Source organism: Manis javanica, chromosome 11 (genome assembly GCF_040802235.1).
Source record: "Manis javanica isolate MJ-LG chromosome 11, MJ_LKY, whole genome shotgun sequence".
Taxonomy (NCBI): domain Eukaryota; kingdom Metazoa; phylum Chordata; class Mammalia; order Pholidota; family Manidae; genus Manis; species Manis javanica.
The window spans coordinates 81,329,645-81,348,837 of NC_133166.1; the positions used below are offsets into that span (position 1 = coordinate 81,329,645).

Sequence of the window (19,193 nt, forward strand, 5' to 3'; positions counted from 1 at the left end):
GAGAGACATATGTGTGTGTATACATATGTATCAGACATGTATGCAGACACACATATCACAATATACTGCTATATGTATGTAAACTGATAACTTGCAGGTCTCCATCTCCAGTCCTAGTATCGCCCTTTGCTTCAGACATCAGGGCACTTGTATGCGTATTTCCCACAGGTGCCTCAAATTCAACATGGCCTTGGCTGAATCCATCATCAACTCCCCCACTTCCCAAAACATGGTTTCTCTTCCTCTGTTCCTTCTGAGTTGGTAGCCCCAAGAATTTCATAATCATTCTAGAACAGCACAATGCCCAGTAAAAATACAATGCAAGCCACATAAGTAATATAACATTTTCTGGTCTCCTGACTTAAAAATAAAATGAAGTAGGTGAAATGGATATGAAAAACAGCTTTTATTTAACTTAGCTTATCTAAAGCATTATCATTTCAACACATGATAAATTCTAAAACATTTAATGAGATATTTTACAGTATTATTATTTTTTGTGCTAAGTTTTCCAAATCCAGTGTGCATTTTATACTTATTGCACATCTGAATTGAAACTAGTCCCTAAGACCCAATAACCATGTGTGGCTAGTGGCTACTGTACAGTGCAGTTCTAGAGTATTACCTTCATTAATCTCTCTCTCACCTAGTCATAAGTCCTGTTGATTTTATCAAATAAGTGTTTCTCCTGTAGGTTCATTTATTTTCATCCTTACTACATCATGGTTTTAGTTAACACTTTGGCTATTTCTCACGTGGATTATTGCAATAGCTTAAATAACCTGGTTTGTCTGTTCGAGGGAGTGTGCAAAATCCACTGGAATCCAGGAGGATATAGTAGAACATCTACTTATATGTATTTTTATTTAGGAAATAAGAATACAGTTCACATTTATTAATATTTAATATACATATTGATACCAGCACCCTAACTCTGTATATGTGAAAAGTCATTAATGAAGCAATAAATGTAACAAAATACATTTCCTCTACAACATAAAAAATTAAATATTTAGTTCATTTTCATATCATACTTTTAAATTTCTTTGTGTATTCCATGTGATGCACATAATTTATTAATACAATGGTCTTATATCATTTACAAAATTTACATGTGTACTTGAAATTTATATTAATACTGCCAGGAAAGTGATATCACTAAATTTGGGGTCTCATGGAACTAGATCCCCTCTGACTTTACCCCACCTGCCTCACCAGCCTCAACTTCAGCCCCACCTTACATTTTCTTGTGCTATGTGGCTCTTAGATATTTTGTTTTTGTTTGTCCTTTTTCATACAGATGAACAAATAGGCAAACAAGATTATGTCCTCACCTAATTCTGTTTCTTTTCCAGTCTCTTCTGAGGTTCCACCTCTTCAAGGAAAGCCTATTCCACCTTCATAAGTTGTGTTGAGTGCCCTTCTGTTGCTTGGTATACATCTCCTACTGCACTATTAGATTGAAATTACCTCTTTAGGATCTACCTTCCATACTAAACTATAAGGTTCCTGAGGGTGGGACTTGTGGCATTGTAGTGTTTTTTTCATCTAGACATATGACAGGTTCTTAAGAAACGTTTGTTGAACTGAATTCATGGCTGTCCTTGATGGAGCCAGCCTTTTCTACCAGTAAATCAAATAGTGATTCTCTTATTGAAATCTGTGGATTATCTGGAAGACTTGCCATCTATCCAAAAACACCTGAAAAAATGAAATAATAAGAATATTTTCATTTAGTACCATGATCAGTATGGTATTTGTAAGCCCTGGCAGAGTGGATAACAATGTTGGTGTGAAATAATTTGACCAGCTCCTTCTGATTTAAAAATTAGATGAGATCATTTGCTCTAAGGAGAATGAAGTTTTGATGTATGTGTAAACACAAGGGTCATCAAACTTCAGTATAAGTAAGAATCACTTTGGGAACATGTTAGAGTGTTGATTCCTGGGCTTCATATGTACATATTCTGATTCATTTGGACTGATAAGTAGCCCAAAAGTCTGTATCTTTTGAAACATCCCAGTGATCATAATACAGCTGATAGGAACCATACTTTGAGAAGTATTGTTTCTGTCTTTCTGAAAGAAAGAGTAAGAGGAAGGAGTAATTTTGAATGATGGAGAGAACTGCATTAGTCTGGGACTGAGCGTGGTTCTCTGTGGGAGTCGATAAAAATTACAGATGAATACAAAGTAGATGCTGAGACAGAGACGTAAGGGCACTGGGCCTGGGAGAGAGGGTTGGAAGATCATTAATGACAACCTTGGCTGATTTCAGTTTCCCTAGGATTGACTCTCCTTAAACAGAAAATGTAGTATCAATATTTTTTTAAAAATCTGATTATTGGGGTATTTTCATTTTCATCTTCCTTTAGGAACTGATACCCATTAGTCATTCAATAAATAATTTCTTAAATATTTCAGAATCTATAGGGTATTGAATGAATGTAGGTCCAGGATGATTTTTGATATTTAGACAGTACCACACAATTTCATGTAGTAGTTCATTTCTGGTTCCTATGAAGACAAAAATTTTGTAGCATAGAAAAGATGGTAAACCATGCCATATGGAAAACAGAATTTAACCTTACAGCAATAGATTTTCACTTAAATTCTATTTATAAAATCATTTCTTTCTAATCTAAAATCCAAGTTGTTAAAGTTTTAAAATTTTAAAGAGGTTTAAAGATTTTGATGAAGATGCTACATATTTTTTAGAATGGCAAATAACCAGAAGGGGAAGATAAATCTAAACCATTAAAAAACACCAAGCTTTTAATTGTAACTTATTGTTCCAGCTTTTTAAATTCATCTCCAGAGCTGTTAGCAAGGAACTAATTGGTTGGCTTGAGTTTCTTCTTTTATAACTTGGTGGCCAGTCTCTGGAGGAAATCCTAACAAAATGAAAACTGGGCACGCAGATGGACTAGGGGAGGGAGGAGAAGAGGCAGTGGGCATGGGGAGTCTGTTGTTCCCCCAGTACACTTAAGTATGTTTTATTCGTGGCATCACTGTCCCAGATAGGCCTGGCACAAGCCTATTCGTCTGCCTCATTTCATTCCTGTCGTTTCAGTCACTCCTCTTCTGCCATCCATATAAGCTCATGACTTTGATTTTGTTTATTTGATGGGAGAGACTTCCCTCTGGTTATCTGTAGTTTGGGAAGAAAAACTATCTTGACTAGTTTACTAGTTGGGTTTTGGGGAAATATGCTGTTCAGTTTGTATCCTGCTTTAAACTACACTTGGTTCAAGACCTGTGCTCTCCATTGTCTCATATTAAACTCAACAACCTGCAATCTGTGCTCTCTTGTAGGTGATTCGCAAGGGCTGGTTAACCATCAGCAACATTGGCATCATGAAAGGAGGCTCTAAGGGATACTGGTTTGTCCTTACTGCTGAAAGCTTGTCCTGGTACAAAGATGATGAGGTAAGCCACAGAGAGTGACAATTTTCTTATTAATGTGTTTCCAATTTCAAATCAGTTGATATTATTGTGATATACAGTTTGGAGACATGAGTGGTTCTCACTGAGTAATACTTAGTTTGAGATGTTCTTTGAAGGAGTACTGATTTCCTCAAATATTTTCAATTTTACAATGTTCCCCTCAAATTTCCTTCATTTCTTTGGTGTAGTCACATATCTGCATACCTGAAGAAATGGAGTTAGGGGCCAATATTTGGAAATGTCCTTCTTTGTGATATTGGCAAGGTAATGGTACAGTGAAAGTGATTTTCATTAAATAATATGTTGAAAAGACCCAAGGATATAGAGAATCTTAAGAATGAAATTAACAGTATTGATGTAGAATTAATACGGTATTTTGGAATTGTTGCTGTGACATCTGCTTCAAATGACAGGCTTTTGAGAATACCCAAATCACTAGTCATCAACTGAGTCTTGATAATTGTTTGTGTGAATTTTGTTCTTTGAGAATTTAATTTCTGTGTTAAAGCATGAATTATGATAATTATGGTGTTCTCATTCATGTTAGATGTTAATAATTTTGGTCCTGTGACTTACTACTCATTTAAATCTAATAGCTACAAAAGCACGCACAAAAAATATTATCAGTCTTGCAGAGCCATCAGAGTTCTATAAAGTGATACTGCTGAATTTGAGAGGGCATGAGTGGAAATTAAACCATATTTTAATATCCCTGGTCTTATCCAAGAAGTTTTGGGGGCTTATAATGCAGCATGCAATCTTTAGATAAGAACGTGCTGTGAGAGCAAAACTACAAGTGGGATTATCTTTATTTTATTTGGCTGCAAAGGGTGTGCATTTCAGAGTTGGAAGGCCTTCCAATCCTGGCTTGATACCTTTTAAAAGTACTACAAGGTACCTGTGTCAGTTGTTGGAAGAAAAGGTCCAGGTCTTATATAATTCTTTTTGTTTCCTAAGTGCTTTGCACACCATGGAGTATTGAATAAATATCAGCTGATCTGCTGATGGCCAGTAATTTTCTGCAGCAAGGGAAAACAAATTCTATACAAATGTCCAAAGAAATTTTCTACTCAAAAGCTTTATAAAAATTTTATGTCATGTAGTTCATTGGCATCAGTCAAATGTGGATTTGGTTATTGTGAGTCTGAGGATTAGCAATGGTTTCTTTGCTGTGTGGGCTGCTTAGACACCCTGTCATTCTGCGGGAAGTTCCAGTCTTTAAAGAGCACAGTTCAGGAGCTCTAAGACACCTCCTCAGATATAAGAATCTATAAGTAGACTATCTTCTTTTGTGTTCAGTTGCCCTGAGAGATCTTCTCTCATATATGTTTTGTTTGCAAGGATTTAGATGATTATTTATGTACATTTAAATACACATTAGTCTTGGTCCTTTATCAGTTATTCTAGGGAAAGCAAAAGATTTTGCTGAGGAATCATAATAATAATAGCTGATGTCTTATATACGCTTATATATATGTACTGTATATGTACATGTATTTATTAACTCATTTACATTACAATTCTAAGGATAGGCACTGTTATTACCCCCATTTTTCAGAGGGATAAACTAAAAAAAAACAACCTTCTGAAAAGTCATTTCTATAAGGGCTCAGTTTCCCCTGTTGTAGAATGTATGGTGTTGGTGAGATTAACTAACTTCTGAAGGGCACTTAGCTAATTCATAGCCAAGCGGAAATTTGAACCCCCAGGCTCTCTGGCTCCAGAGTTTATGTCTTCAACCACAAATGCAGGCAGTGATCCTAGAGATGCTAGAGTTTTCCAAGTCAATCTCATCCCACAGAAGATACATTAAGATGAGTTCCAGGCATCTCAGCATTGACCTTCGCCAGGGTGTTAGTATTAGGGCCTCCGAAGACTGGAATTAACTACTGCTGTTGGAGTAGGACTTTAAGGTTCTTTGATCTGGCTATGTGGCCATCAAAAGGCACGTGATGCTCCCTGTAGGGAAAGAAGAAGCTTTGAGGGCTTGGTGAGCTAATGGTCACCATGTCGTCCTGTCCAGGATAATGTTTTACAACATCTCTGCTGCTGAAGTTTCCTCATGAGCTCTTGATTACAACAAATAGAAAATACATGTGTTCAGTTATAATATTAACTGAGTGCCAGAGACCATTTTATTAAACATGTGTGTGTAGAGGGTGGTTGGGCATGAGGGGTTGGGGTAGGAATAACCCTTGAAAAAAATTAGAGTGATTTAGATGAGGACCGTTTAGGAAAATGTTCAGTTTAGACCATTTCAAGAAAGAGAAAAATGACAAAGTTGCTGCTCTATGAAACTAACAAGTAGACTAATACAATATCAGATATTAAGGCTCTGAAGAAAATAAAATAGGGAAGTGAGCTGGAAAGTGATGGGGAGGGACCTTTAGATTGGGTACTTGGGAGGAAATAACATTGAGGCAACAGTCAGAATGATGAGCTGTATAGACTTTGGAAGAACATTCCAGGTAGATGGAACCATGAATATAAACCCCCCTGGGTGGGAGTCAGCAAGGCACCTGTGGCTGGAATATAAGAGCAATTGGAGGAAGAGATGGGGAATAAAATCAGAGGTACCAGTGACAGCAGCCCCATTAAGGTCCTGCCCGATGACTTGGATTTTATTCCAAGGAAAAGCATTGGCATGTTCCAACAGGGGTAACATGATTGGATTAATGTTTAAGAGAGCTCACTCGGGCTGCTGGGTTAGGCATGGTATGTGGGATGGAATGTGTGTGTGGAAGGAGGGGAGTGGCAAGACTAAAAGAAAAGGGAGACCAGCTAGGAGACTGTAGCAGTGGTCCAGGCAAGGGAAGATGGTGGCTTGTACTGGGTGTGGTGGGAGAGGAGCACTTATGTTCAGGGTAGCAAACTGATGGGCCAACGTACAGCTGCACTGCCATGCTTAGCTACCATTAACTCATTTAAAGCTATCCTTGGAAACAAGATAGGAAGTTTTCAAAATATTAATGCCTGCTTCATGAATGACCCCTAGCTTCACATTGTCTGTGTCAGTGGGGCAGAGCCTTTTTCCCCTGGAGTCATAGTCATACTCATTCCACCTCACCAGCCCTCGGCCACCACCACTGTTATCCCTGCTCCGTTTCTCTTGACAGAGCTTCCTGCCACTGCAGACCACCTCTGGCCTGCTGTCAGGACAAAAAGAAGGGCAGCACTGTTCCACGCTCTTTGCTAGTATTCAACAGTTATTAGCAGTGTCTGCTGGGAGGCAAGGCTGCAGTTCTAACTCTACTCATGGAGTCAAATTTGTTGGTAAACTGGGTGCTGTGTTTTGTCCCTATGATATCTGTCTGTATCTATCTCACCACCTACACATTTTGGAAATCCTGTTACATGACAATCTGTCTTTTTTTAGTCAAACAAATGTGTTATAGCAAATACCATGAAGTTAGTTATAATTCATTTATTCAACAGTAAATTTATATTTAAAGTTCCATACAGAGCTGTCACATTTTTTCTGTGTTCTACCATCCTTCTGTTTTCTTGTGTAATTAGACTGATACGTTTCATAATGACCTAACTGGCTGTTGAGTAAATAGTATATTATGTCATATGAATAGATATAGTTTTATTTATGACAGTTTTGTAATAAATATAAATGACTTGTGAAATACATTTGTGGTTAAAGAACAGTGGCTCAGACTGTGTTTCAGGATGACATTAACTGAACAAAAGACCCTGTCGACCATGTGCTTGGTGCAGGGCAAAGGGGGCGGCACTGAACGATGTGGATTTGCTCTAACTGCCAATGTTGGAACAAGTTACTCTTCTCTGAGCCTGTTTTCATTTAACAAATGGGGACAACTGCTGACCAGACCACCTCAAAGGAATTTTATAGGACTCTTAAGAAATTATATATTATATGTATATTATATATATATAATTTATTATATACAAATTTCTATGTATTTTAAATTTTATAATTTTATAGGACTTAAGAAATTATATATTATATATAATAAATTAAATATAAATTTATATATATAAATTTTTAGGTATCACATTTATTCACACACACATATGTTTCTGCCATTACAAGTAACACTGCTCTCCCACTGTAATGTCATTTTGTGACTCACATGTCTTCTAATTTCTAACTTTTTGCCATTTCATATTATTAGATAGGATGTATGGGATCTGGGTTTTGTAGCAGAGAATGGTAAGGTTTAGACAATAAGAGGGAACTCAGATCCCATTCCTTCAGTGAGACTTGCCACGCCTCCTCCCCTCCAGGCTATGGGTCCTCCTACACCTCAGCTAAGAATCAGAGATAATGATGTCAAAATATGTGATTTCCTTCAAGCTGACTGAGGCAATGGCATGATGACCTTGTGTAATAGTTTTGAGTTAGAGTTGGTACGACTGTAATAGTCCCAGCATTGTTCCTGCCTTCTCCCCATCTTGAATGGATCTATCCACCCTACCCTTGAAATTTTGTCAGATTCACAAACACCCTCAGGCATCCATGGAGTGTACTTTGTGAACCATTATTCTACATTACAATAATGTTATTTGTAATATTGCTGGTAGATGAGGTTAATAGAAAGGTTACCATCTGTGTCACAGGCAATGTTATTTCCATGTGTTATCTTCAAGAGTCTTTATAGTACAATGTAGTAGACAATTATGATAGATATAATCATACTTGACTGTATGTTATCCTCTAACATCATTCTAAGATTGGGGCTTTCTGCAACATACAAATAAATAAACCATCTTTTACAAGGTTAGACAGTTATAACTAAGCACCAACGGGAGTTGCCTAAATCTGGCTGTCTTTCTGAGTCATGCTCCAGTACCCTAGACTCTGAAATTTCCCTCATAAGTAGCCCTGAGCACATTTCTAGGGGTTACATAGGCCTGTACCTGGGTTCATCTTTCCCAGGACATTCTGCTGGTATGTGTACCTCAGGTCAAGGAGGGGTTGTTTATGGGAGTGAAAACAGAGTTTGGACATGACGCCTTGTGTGTCCACATACATCCCCTTGGATCTGGGATGGATGTACTTAGCTCCTTTGATTTCTATCAAAATAATGACATAAGGAAATTTATAGTACTTATCTTTACTAAGGATTGGCGAAAGCCATGCAGCAATTCAAACAACTTCGAATAGAATATTAGATACGGCTCTGCACAGCAGTTTTTAACCAGTGGACACCCACTTGGGTATGTCACTGGCAGCCCTAGCCTTGTGCTGGCCCAGCCCAAGGACAATGTGTTGGCTTTTGTCTTTCTCTTCCCAATCCCATCTCTCCCCTCAACACCGGATTGCCCCAAACTCAAGGTGCTTCTCACTCTATTATGTGCATCAGCTCTCTCAAGATCTAGTCCAGGCTTTGAGGCAGGCTCACCTTTGCTTATTCAAAATAGTCAACATGCTCAATCAAACCCACGTGGACTTGCAGTTAAGATGCTCCCTAGTTCTACAGTAATTGTGGTTGTAAATAGTATCTCCACTCTTCATTCTACCAGTTTAAACTATTAAAGACCAGCTTTCAATGAGTGATAATCTTGATGATGATGATCATCCATCATAATAGTTAACATTTATTGAGTATTGATAGTTTATCAGACACTGAGTTATGCCAATACATTATTTACATTCTCCATTTTAGAAAAGAAGATTGAGACTCACAGAGAATGAGTAACTTAGCCAGCTGCTGAGTGTCAGCGCTATGCTCTTAATCACCTGATCATTTCTCAACAAATACTTTCTTTGTACCTGTTGTGTATTGAAATTCATGCTATCTGCCCTCGTGAAGGATATTTCCCAATAAAGAAAACATATAAACAAACAGGAAATCCTGTCAGATGCAGATTACAAGCTACAAAGAAAATAAATCTAGTAATGTGTTTGACTTGAAGTGTGTCTGCTGTGGGGATCACAGCATGGGGGGATGTTAAATTTGGGTGGTCAGAGAAGGTTTTTATTAATGTCTTGAGGCAAGACTGAGCCCGAGGAATTTAAGAAACTGAATTAAGGCCAGTGTGACTGAAACAGAGAAAAGGGCTCTTTAAAAATTAAGGATTTTGATCCTAAGCATGATGAGGAGCCTTTGAAGTTTTTAAGCTGGAGAGTCACATAATATGATTTGAATTTTTTTTGCAGATCTATCTGATTGCCTTGTAGAGAATGGATTGGAGGAGGACAAAACTGTGTTGGGGAGTTGTTAGAGAGCTATGGCTGTGGTCTACATAAGAGAGAATAGCAGCCTGGGCTGGGGTGGGTTGAAAGAAATTGATGGAAATGGAAGGATTTAAGAGATTTTTTTCAGAGGGTGAAGATTGACATGACAACTCCTCACACATACAAGTATTGGTTGAATATTTTAAGTTCCTGCTGAACTGTAAGCTTCTTGAGACCAGGAGTCATTGTCTTATTCACTGTTCATTGTTCAGAGACAGAGCATTGATATGGCATCATGTAAATACTGGGTGAGTGAAGATGTGATTCAGCAAATAAATAAGTGCAGCGTAATAATTCATCCCATCCTGGTATCTCATGTGCTTAAACTAATTTATTGAATTACAGGGTAAAATTACCATTAGAGGTAGATTGTCTTAAAATTTTAATTTCCATCATTGAAGGTGAATGGATTTTTTTTCTCTTCTGACTATATAACTTCCTGGCCTGAAGATCATGTATGCAGAAAATTATTTCCCAGTGTTATTTTCATACATTGTAAATATATTTTGTACAGTTCTTGGGAGGGATTTGGAAAAGGGAAAAGTTTTGGAATAAATAGATTTTGGATTTTGGGTTTAGATAGTTTTACATTAATACTTTAAAGTCAGGTTTGGGAAAAAGTGATGGCATTTATTTATAAAAGGTGAATTGTAGAAGAATAGTATAGTCTGATTCAAGGAGAAAAGAGCCTTATTTTTCTTAATAACAATGAGAAATGTGTAAATGATAGTTAAAATCTCTGGAGAAAGAGGATTGCTAGTTTATGTATAAACATAATACACAGACTATATTTATTCTTTTCTATATTCTGACATGAAGATTAAAATCACAATGGAATATTCATAGGAAAGTAGGGTAATTCAACAGAAGTGTTTCCAATGGAAATGCATGAACCTTACACTATTCCAGAAAATCCAAAATCTGCATTAGAATAAGGACATTCTTTGGACTCTTAAAAAATTACAGGCCTCATTTTTGTGGGTTGAGGTATTGGATAGTTTGATAAGGAGATTATATAATTCTTATATAGGGATATTTACTTAGTATTGTTTTTATTATATAGTTGTAACAGATGAGAAATGTAACTTCGGTAATAGGGAACAAAATGACAGCTATATGCCTGACTATCCTGCATGGCCAAAGTTGTGAGACCAAAAAGTTATAGAAATCTTCAGGTCTTTCAATTTTTACTGAAACTTTCAAGATTCTGCCTGTTTCCTGCCTGTCTGCATTCCCTGTGATGAGGAGGGCAGGACTGACCCTGTGAGCATGATTCACACTCCTTGTTGTTTTAGTTAGCAAAAATTAGATATTTTTACAAAAATAAGTCTCATGAAAAATTGGACTTTAAAATGCTTATGTTACTTAAAATTCTTCGTGATCGTGGTTGTGTGTACTTTTTCTCACACACATAAGCTATTTTCTGTTATGCTTTTTAAGTAGGATTATTTCATACCAACATTTACACATTCTGGCATTATGCACAGATTTATAATTTTGAAAAATACCTAGTGTTATGCAACTGCCTATAATGGCAAATGTTATTTCAAATTTATTAATAATATTTACAGACCCAAACCCACTTCCCTATATATACTATTTGTTCTACTCAAAAGTTTATACTAGAAGAATATTACCCTTTTTATTACCCTTTCCTGGAAGAGTAAAATTTTTTTATGTGCCTCATTTAATGAATATAAATATACATAATGTTCTTTCAAGCATTTTTGGGGGGAGCTAAGGAAAAAAACATAAACCAAGATTTAGTTAACCTCATGTTTTAAGGGAAAATGATTTGAAACATTATTCTGGAGTGGCTCACTTAAAGATGACCCTGCTGGCCTCCTAGTTTTCCCTTTGGAATTTGATGGAAATGAACAGTCTCCTTTATGTTCTGTCCCTGCTGTTGTGTCATCTGCAGAGCTCTAAAGCAAAATCCTGAGACCGCCTTGTAGGGGCCAGTAAAATGATCCATAGTGGATATCTGCTTGTGGTGTTTGTAAATTATGTATTATAATATATAGATTAAATAAAGCATATGATATATTCATGTTACAATTTATAATATGTAAATTATTGCATATTTACATATTATATGAACATGTAAATTAGATTATATAAAGCATTTGAAATTGGTGGTACTATGTAAATATTCTGTGACACACTTATAGTGACTTCCTTTTTATAGTTTACATTTTGTGAACTGTTGTTTAGGACTTTGTTAATAATGGGACCTTTATTTAAGGTAAAGACCATTGCACAATGTGCTTTGCAGAAGCATATTTTAGCAGATGAACTGTCTTCCTTGGCCAGATTGTTAAATGTGAGAATTTAGTCTTAATCATGTTTTTGCATCAGAGTTTTGTGCAATCACTGTTTTGTTTTGTTTTTTAAAGGAACTACATACAGTGTCACAATTGGTAAAATATCAAAAAATTGTGGAAATTTTGAAACTCATGGGGTATTTATCCTTAAGACTAAATCTTTCACTCTGCAAATGAAATATCTGAATGAAAATAGTTTGCTTAGTCCAAAGTATATATTTAAAATATTTAATTAGGTTTCAAAAAGCCTGAAAATTTTGGATAGCCTTGGGCTACCTTTTTTTAAGTTTGACCAGAATTTTTCTAAGGAAGATGAACATTAACTTTAAATACTAAAGTTAAAACATTTCAATGAGTCAAATCAAAGTTGTGAAATTTCTAATTTTATCTATCTCCCTACTTTTTACCCTTATGTGTTTGACATAGTCGTATATGTTTGAAATGACCTGGTCATTTCACTGCAGTTCAGTGTATAAACTGAAGTTTGACATTTCCTCAAAAAATATGGCAAGATATGCATTGCATACCCATTATCCCTTTTCTTGCTCTTTTTGAAAATTGAATTGCTTGAACAGCTTAAGAGTTTGAAAGTTTATGGTGAATGGGAGCATGTATTCCAAGGGAGTGCATTGGCCCCGTAAATTCTCCCTTAAAACTGCAGTGTAGGCCCCTGCTTAATTAAAAATTGACATAATAATAAATCTGTATATATATATCATGACAATTGGAATATCAGAGCATCAGTCTCAACTTTCTATACATCAAAAGATGAGAAACAATCATTTGAATACATTTGAAAAATATGTTGTCAATAAATACTCTTTTCACTGTGTTTTACCCAGACCCAAACCGGCGAGGTTATTAACTCCAAGTATGCGATCCCCTGGGACATTATCCCTTTTCTGTTTTACTTTTTCTCTCCCTCTCTCTTAAAAAATCCTGATACAGAAAACTGAACTTAGTTTTTGGAATAGAATTATTAGAATAATTTATTCTTTGTTAAGCATCAGACTGAAGATATGTTATTTTGTCCTGTTGATTATGGGGTACAGCAAAATTGTGTGCAATAAATGTCAAAGCTAGTAATTTACTGACAACCATTAGGAAAAGAGAATTATAGAAAGCACAGGAACATTTTCAGAAATGGGTTTTATTATATTTCATAGGCACCACTCACTTTACTTTTGGTGGGTTTCAATATTCGAATCAAAATAAAATTATACATACGAGTTAAGTATTAAACCAACAGATTAAAATCCCACGCCCCCACGCCCCTCATTTTGGTTGTAGCTCTTGGTGTAGATGCTATGGTGTGAGGGCTGCTTTCTTTCAATGGCTGGTTGTCATTCAGGCTGGGTTGTCATGTGACTGCCTGTCTGTGCCTGCTGTACAGGTGAGCGGATGTTCTGCACAGCAAGTGTAGACAGGCAGACACATGACAACTCTGTCCAGCCAGGCCCTTGGTTCCTTCGGGTTTCCTTTGCTCATGGGCAGACACAATCAGTCTGTTTTCCAGATTTGGTGATTTTGGAGGGCCAGGGGAAAGGGAGAAAAAAACACACAATAGAATTAAACCTTAAAACATTATGGAACTAAAAACAAGTTAGACTTTCAACTTTATTCAGAAAGTATACTTATACACTTGTTCCAAATGTGCTAACATGGATAACTGACATAACAGAAAACTCACATTGAAATTTGAAGGAAAAAACAAAAAAACAAAGATTAAGCACAAGGTTTATTCTTAAATCCAGTTCATATTATTACTGGCCCACATGTAGTCAGAGTTCAGAGTAATTGAACCAGATGTTTTTCCTCTTCACAAAAACTGCATATTTTAACACTGAAGTTAAAGTCTATGTTTATACATGTTTCTTACAGTAGATAAGTACCTTAACCTTGGCCATGAAAAAGAAAATTGTCATTTACATGGAAACGGCAGCCATTTTTAAAATAATTAATGAGCCCAATGTATTTGGCAATTCATCCAGCCAACTTTGATATCTGATGCTTTGATAGTGGGATTTTACAAGGGGATGTATTTTTGCCAATACTTTGTTAAGCAACAGGAACTTATTTAAATTTCTTATATTCTTTTTAATGGAAAATTTTTAAGAATGGATGTGAAAAACAAATAAAAGCAGTTGTGGGCTTAAGTTTTCCTCCTCTTAATTAACTACAGGGCTGTGCCATGAATCAAAAGGGTGGAAACGAACAAGTTACCCACAGTGATGCTCAGAATGTGTTTTGGACATTGTTAGTGCAATAGTTACAAACTAGTGACTTAAACATAAAAAAGGAAACTTCATTTCATATTCAAAAAGCAAGACCAGACTCTTTGGAGAATTTCCTTGTAATTCATATAAGAAAGAGTTAACAGTGTTAAATATACAGATAGAAAATTTAATTCTGGTGAGTACAGAGTAGTGTATGGGCTGTTTTAATATAAATGATCAATTCATATCTGTAGAGAATTTAACAAACTCCTCTGCCCTTTAAAAAACAAAATACTGAGATAGCCAAAATTATAGTACGTGGGATTTCTTAAAAAACAAAAACAAAAACAAAATCAAACCTTATTGTCCCAGGAGTGTGTACTTAGGAGTTTTTTCAAATAATTTTAAAGAAAACAAATAGTTTATGATTTTCCTTTAATTGTAAAATTCTGAGAAAATAGCAAATAGAAACTTTATGGAGAGCAAATTAGCTTTTAGAGACTAAAAAATATGACAGTTTTCTACACATCTCAACTTTCATGCAGTGATTAGATATGGTACAGTTTTAACAAAGAGCTGATAAGTAGAATTTTCCATTTATTTATTAATTTCAAGAAAATAATGTTTGATTCTGTTTTTGGTCATCACTTCTCAGTAGAGGACTTTTTATTCTTTACAGAATGAAAAATATCAGTAAACTTGCCTGCTATTTAAATAATTACAAGGTCAGAATATACAAAAACAAGTACCTTAAGAAACTATTTTGTTATTGTTGCTGCATTCAGTGCAACAGAAAATAGTTATAGGGTGATTCACTTACAAAAGAGCATATTGGTGGAAGTTAAAAATTACTGTAATTCTGTATAGCTTTCCCTCTCTCCCATAAATAATTTGATCCAGTTAACTCAGTTCAGTTAAAGGAATGATGCATGCAACCTGAAAAGATAGAAAGAAATATTTGTGAGTTCATACGTTATCCTTTAATACGAAACAGTTCTATTAAACTGAAATCTCCAAAAATATTTGAGCCTGAAAAACTGTAACTTTTTCTGGGGGGTAAAATGATTACTCATAAGACTTTTGGGCAATTTGTGTTTCTAATAGATTTTTAAAATATAATTATGATAGGTATATGGCATATGAACACTTCACAGTTATGCTGAACCTACCCTGAATCTAATTAAAAAGATGAAAGACTGAACATTGAAGACCTTTTTCTAGTTCCCAAATTATAGAGTGAATATTAATTCATAATCACTTAACATACTAGTTAAAATATAAAAAAGCTATTTACAGTATTACCATACCCTGTACTTTTTAAGTATGGTTATTATGTCTTACTTCTTTTTTATCTTTAATTTATTATCTTAAAAAAATGCAATGAAAAAATTATCTTCTAAGACTTCTACAGCAAAATTAAACCAAACCAGCTCCAGGAAACTGGCTGTCATGATAAGTCAGGAAATTCAAAATGAAGCTTGAATTATTTTCCTTAATTTATTTAATTATCTCTTTTTTATTAAAAGTGACAACAATTCTTAATCAGAGACCTTTGAAAAATGGGTAAATTTTTCTATTACATAATTTACAGTACACCAAGGTAAAAAGGTAAAAGAAACTAAATAAGAAAGTTTCAGTCTTTACCAGGAATTTCCTGTCTCCTCTCAAGTTAAAGCCTGACCTTCTAGTTATTTTAAGGTGGGATTTCTGAGTGATGGTCTCTTATTATTTGAACGTTAATGGTGTGGGATATTCTCCTCAAGGAAGAGGAAAACAAGTTGTTTTTAAAGAGATCTCTTGTAGAGTAATTGAAAGCTTTGTTTCTTTATTAAGGATGGGTGCTGGTGGATGAGTGAACTTTTTCACATTACCAAGTTTGTATTTTCCTTTTATCTCGCATAAAAGCTGTAAGACTTCAACCAAAAAAAAAAAAAAGGAAAAACTGTTTCATTAGGAGTTTATGCCTGAACTCTTTCCCATAGACTAAAAAACTTGGGTGGTCTGTAGGGCAAGAGGTGAGGGTAGATAGTATATTTTGTTCTTTAAAAACCATAAGCATATAATCCGGCCAAAGCCTGAATGCCAAGCAGGAAGGACATAAAGCTATCAACTAATTGCAAGAAAGTGATCACTGCGAAATTTCGTCCCATTGTAAACAAACATTGTAATAAAATTTTGAGATCTATGGCTTAAAAGGGGGGAGGGATTGAAATTATAAATAAACTGTTTTGTACTGATCCTTTTCTAATTAAGAAATGATGGTGTTGAAGCTCAAAGGCTCTGCATTTCCTTTCTTTTAGATGGCGGAGAAAGTTCTCCTTTTAACCCGATACCTACTCTAATTCATTAATCAACCACATGCTTAAAATGAAAAATAAAATTACTGAGTTTCTATGAAGTACAATTTGGAAAGGCCCTACAATTTCCTCTTTCTGACAATGTATAATGTTTAATTTAATACTTACACTTACTATCGTATCCAGGGGTGGTTTTATTTGAAGATGTTCACTGTTGGTTAGTTTCCTCTGGAATAGATCCCATGATCCCTAAAATATTTGTATATCTCCTTATAAAGTAATACCAAATAAAGTTAAGCATTATTCTAATTACCCTGGAAATAGATACGGTTATTTTATGATATGTGTGTATACATGTTGGAATATGTACCAGCACACAAACTACCATCCTGCCTCAGTCAGCAGAGGTTTACAAAGAGAACTTTTACTTTTGATCTTTAATTTAGCTCATGCAATTTAAAAGTAAGCAGTATTCCTTTTGATTTGTTACAATTGTGCATCAAAAATGGGTTGTCAGGATTCCACTGAGCACATGCCGGGGCTCCTCGGCTACCCCTGTACAAATTAATTCTTGTGTTCCCAGTCCTGTACTTAGTGCCAAGACACCCTCTGATCCCCCTAGTCTCCAGACTAAAAGTCAAACTGAGAGAGAAAATAGGTGGTAGTTTCTTTGAAACAAAAAGGCCATTTAATATGAAGACATTTGAATTAAATGTACATGAAATAAAGCAAGTTATGAAATTCAGTAATTTCTGCAGAATTAAAAAATTTTGAGAAACTTCAACACCAAAGCACCTTATAGCTATTTTATTCTTTAGTAACTGTATCAATTAGTAAATATATGTTTCTTGAAAAAATGAACTCCATAAGTAACCTTATAGTTTTTTAAATTTTAGTTTGCCTATGTAAAGGAAAATCTATGGATTTAATAGATCTCCCTTATTCTATAAAAAATAATTAATAGGGAAGCCTCTAGGTCACAATAGAAAAAAACAAAGATGACTTTCAGGATCATGTAAGTGGAGAAGACAGTTGAATTTTTTCTGCATTTTGATTGTTTTGAGATAATCAGAAGTGTAATTTTAAAAATAGTTTTCACAGAGATAACTTGGGGAACCTTTTGTAATAAAATGTTTCACAAAAGAGCACTTGTGACAATTTTTTTAATTGCTGTAAAACGTGTAATTTAGAAAAGGATTTGTTTAGCAACCACTGTGATTTTAAAAAATTTAATGGAGGGCAAAGCAATTACATTCATTTTTCACAAAAGCCTATAGAACAAACGTTTTCATTATATAGAATTGTTTGGGGTAGATGTAAGTGGGGGTTGAAGGAATTAGGCAGTAACATTGTTCCAGAACTTTCTTTAAGGGACCCACCTCTAAAGTTCAGCATGGATCATATTGCAACCCAGACATTTCTCTATTTTTCTCTCTATTGGGATTTCATTCAGCTTGAGGCTTTTCCTCCCTCCCACCTTCCCCCTCTTCTCCCACCTCCTTCACCTCCAGGACAGCTGGAAACTGACCAAAAAAAACTTTGCCTTCGTTTACAAATTCCTTTTTTATCAGTGGATTTCTAGACAAAGTACCTTATCATTTCAAATGCTGGGAGAAACAGAAGCATTGTAAAATATAGGCATGAGTGCCCAGCTGATCAGCAATTATCAAACATGCTTGGATTTTTGAAGAAAATGTAATATGGAGATAAATATTGGGATATCTGAAGGCAGAGGTTGCTATTGCCTGATCTATTCGGTTGCTGACTCAATAAGCTCGGGGTTGGCGCTCTTTTCTGGGCAGTCCCTTCTGCATTGTCTGGTTGGCAAAAACTTGGCAGCCTCTTCTTTTATTGTTAGAACTATTATCCCTGGTATTTATATAACATAATTTTCAGAAAAGCACCATTCATATAGCAAATATTTTTAAAATAGCCTGTATTCTTTACTTTAGAGAACAATGGATTCAATCTTGGGGTGTTAAAAGTTTTACCGACAGCTCTCATTCAAATAAGTTTTTAGGTCTCTGGATTATTAATTTCAACAATTCAAAACTAGCCTCATTAAAATATTCTTAAATATTTGGTGTCTTTTCATATTTCATTTTGAAGTGTTTCCTTAAAACATAAGGAAATATTTGACTTGAAAATCTTCAGCAATCTAATGACATACAGTAAATCACTATATCCTACACATTGTTACTCTTTTAAAAATAATGCACAGCTGCCTGTCAACATGCGCCTCTGTTTTTCTTGCATGTGAATGCAAAGCATTGGCTCTCTACCTAGGCTCTTCTGGTCACAGACCAGGTGAGCAGTCAAGGCCTTACCCACAGAGCTTCCCTGGAGCAGTCCTTTCTCGACAGTGTCCCCGAGGGCTTCTTGGTCCCTAGTGTGCAAAACCTGTGAAGAGAAACACTGAATATGAGATTCGAAAAGGGACCAAACAAATGTCTTCTTGGAAACAGCAACTTTTGTCCCCAGCTGTCCATGGCGTTGCTCTCCCTTGCCCAGTCTAACCAATGTGCAGACTACTGTACAACGGCATTGTCCTGAACAGGTAGTCTGAACACTGGGGCGACGGAGCAGGATCTCCAGAAGCTTCCATCTAGTACTTAAAATCCTCTCCCGGTCTTTGGGAAAAGCTTCCCTTCCTGCACCAGGGGTTGCATTCGGCTTTCCCCCCTGAATTCTGCTGCACTGC

General features: G+C 35.6%; 1 protein-coding gene and 1 long non-coding RNA gene across 5 annotated transcripts in view; one reads left to right on the forward strand and one right to left on the reverse strand.

The window, feature by feature from the left end:
• DNM3 (dynamin 3) overlaps positions 1-19,193 on the forward strand; it is a 546,077-nt gene that overhangs the window by 278,701 nt on the left and 248,183 nt on the right. For all 4 annotated transcript variants that reach the window (XM_073216760.1, XM_073216763.1, XM_073216762.1 and 1 more), the window contains one exon: positions 3,316-3,429. In XM_073216760.1, the coding sequence (XP_073072861.1) occupies positions 3,316-3,429 (114 nt within the window). The remainder of the gene's footprint in view (positions 1-3,315; positions 3,430-19,193) is intronic.
• LOC108396555 (uncharacterized) lies at positions 13,110-19,003 on the reverse strand. Its single transcript, XR_001852978.3, has 4 exons — positions 18,820-19,003; positions 16,661-16,741; positions 15,016-15,131; positions 13,110-13,484 (listed from the first exon to the last, which is right to left on the reverse strand). It is a non-coding gene; the product is annotated as an uncharacterized lncRNA (long non-coding RNA).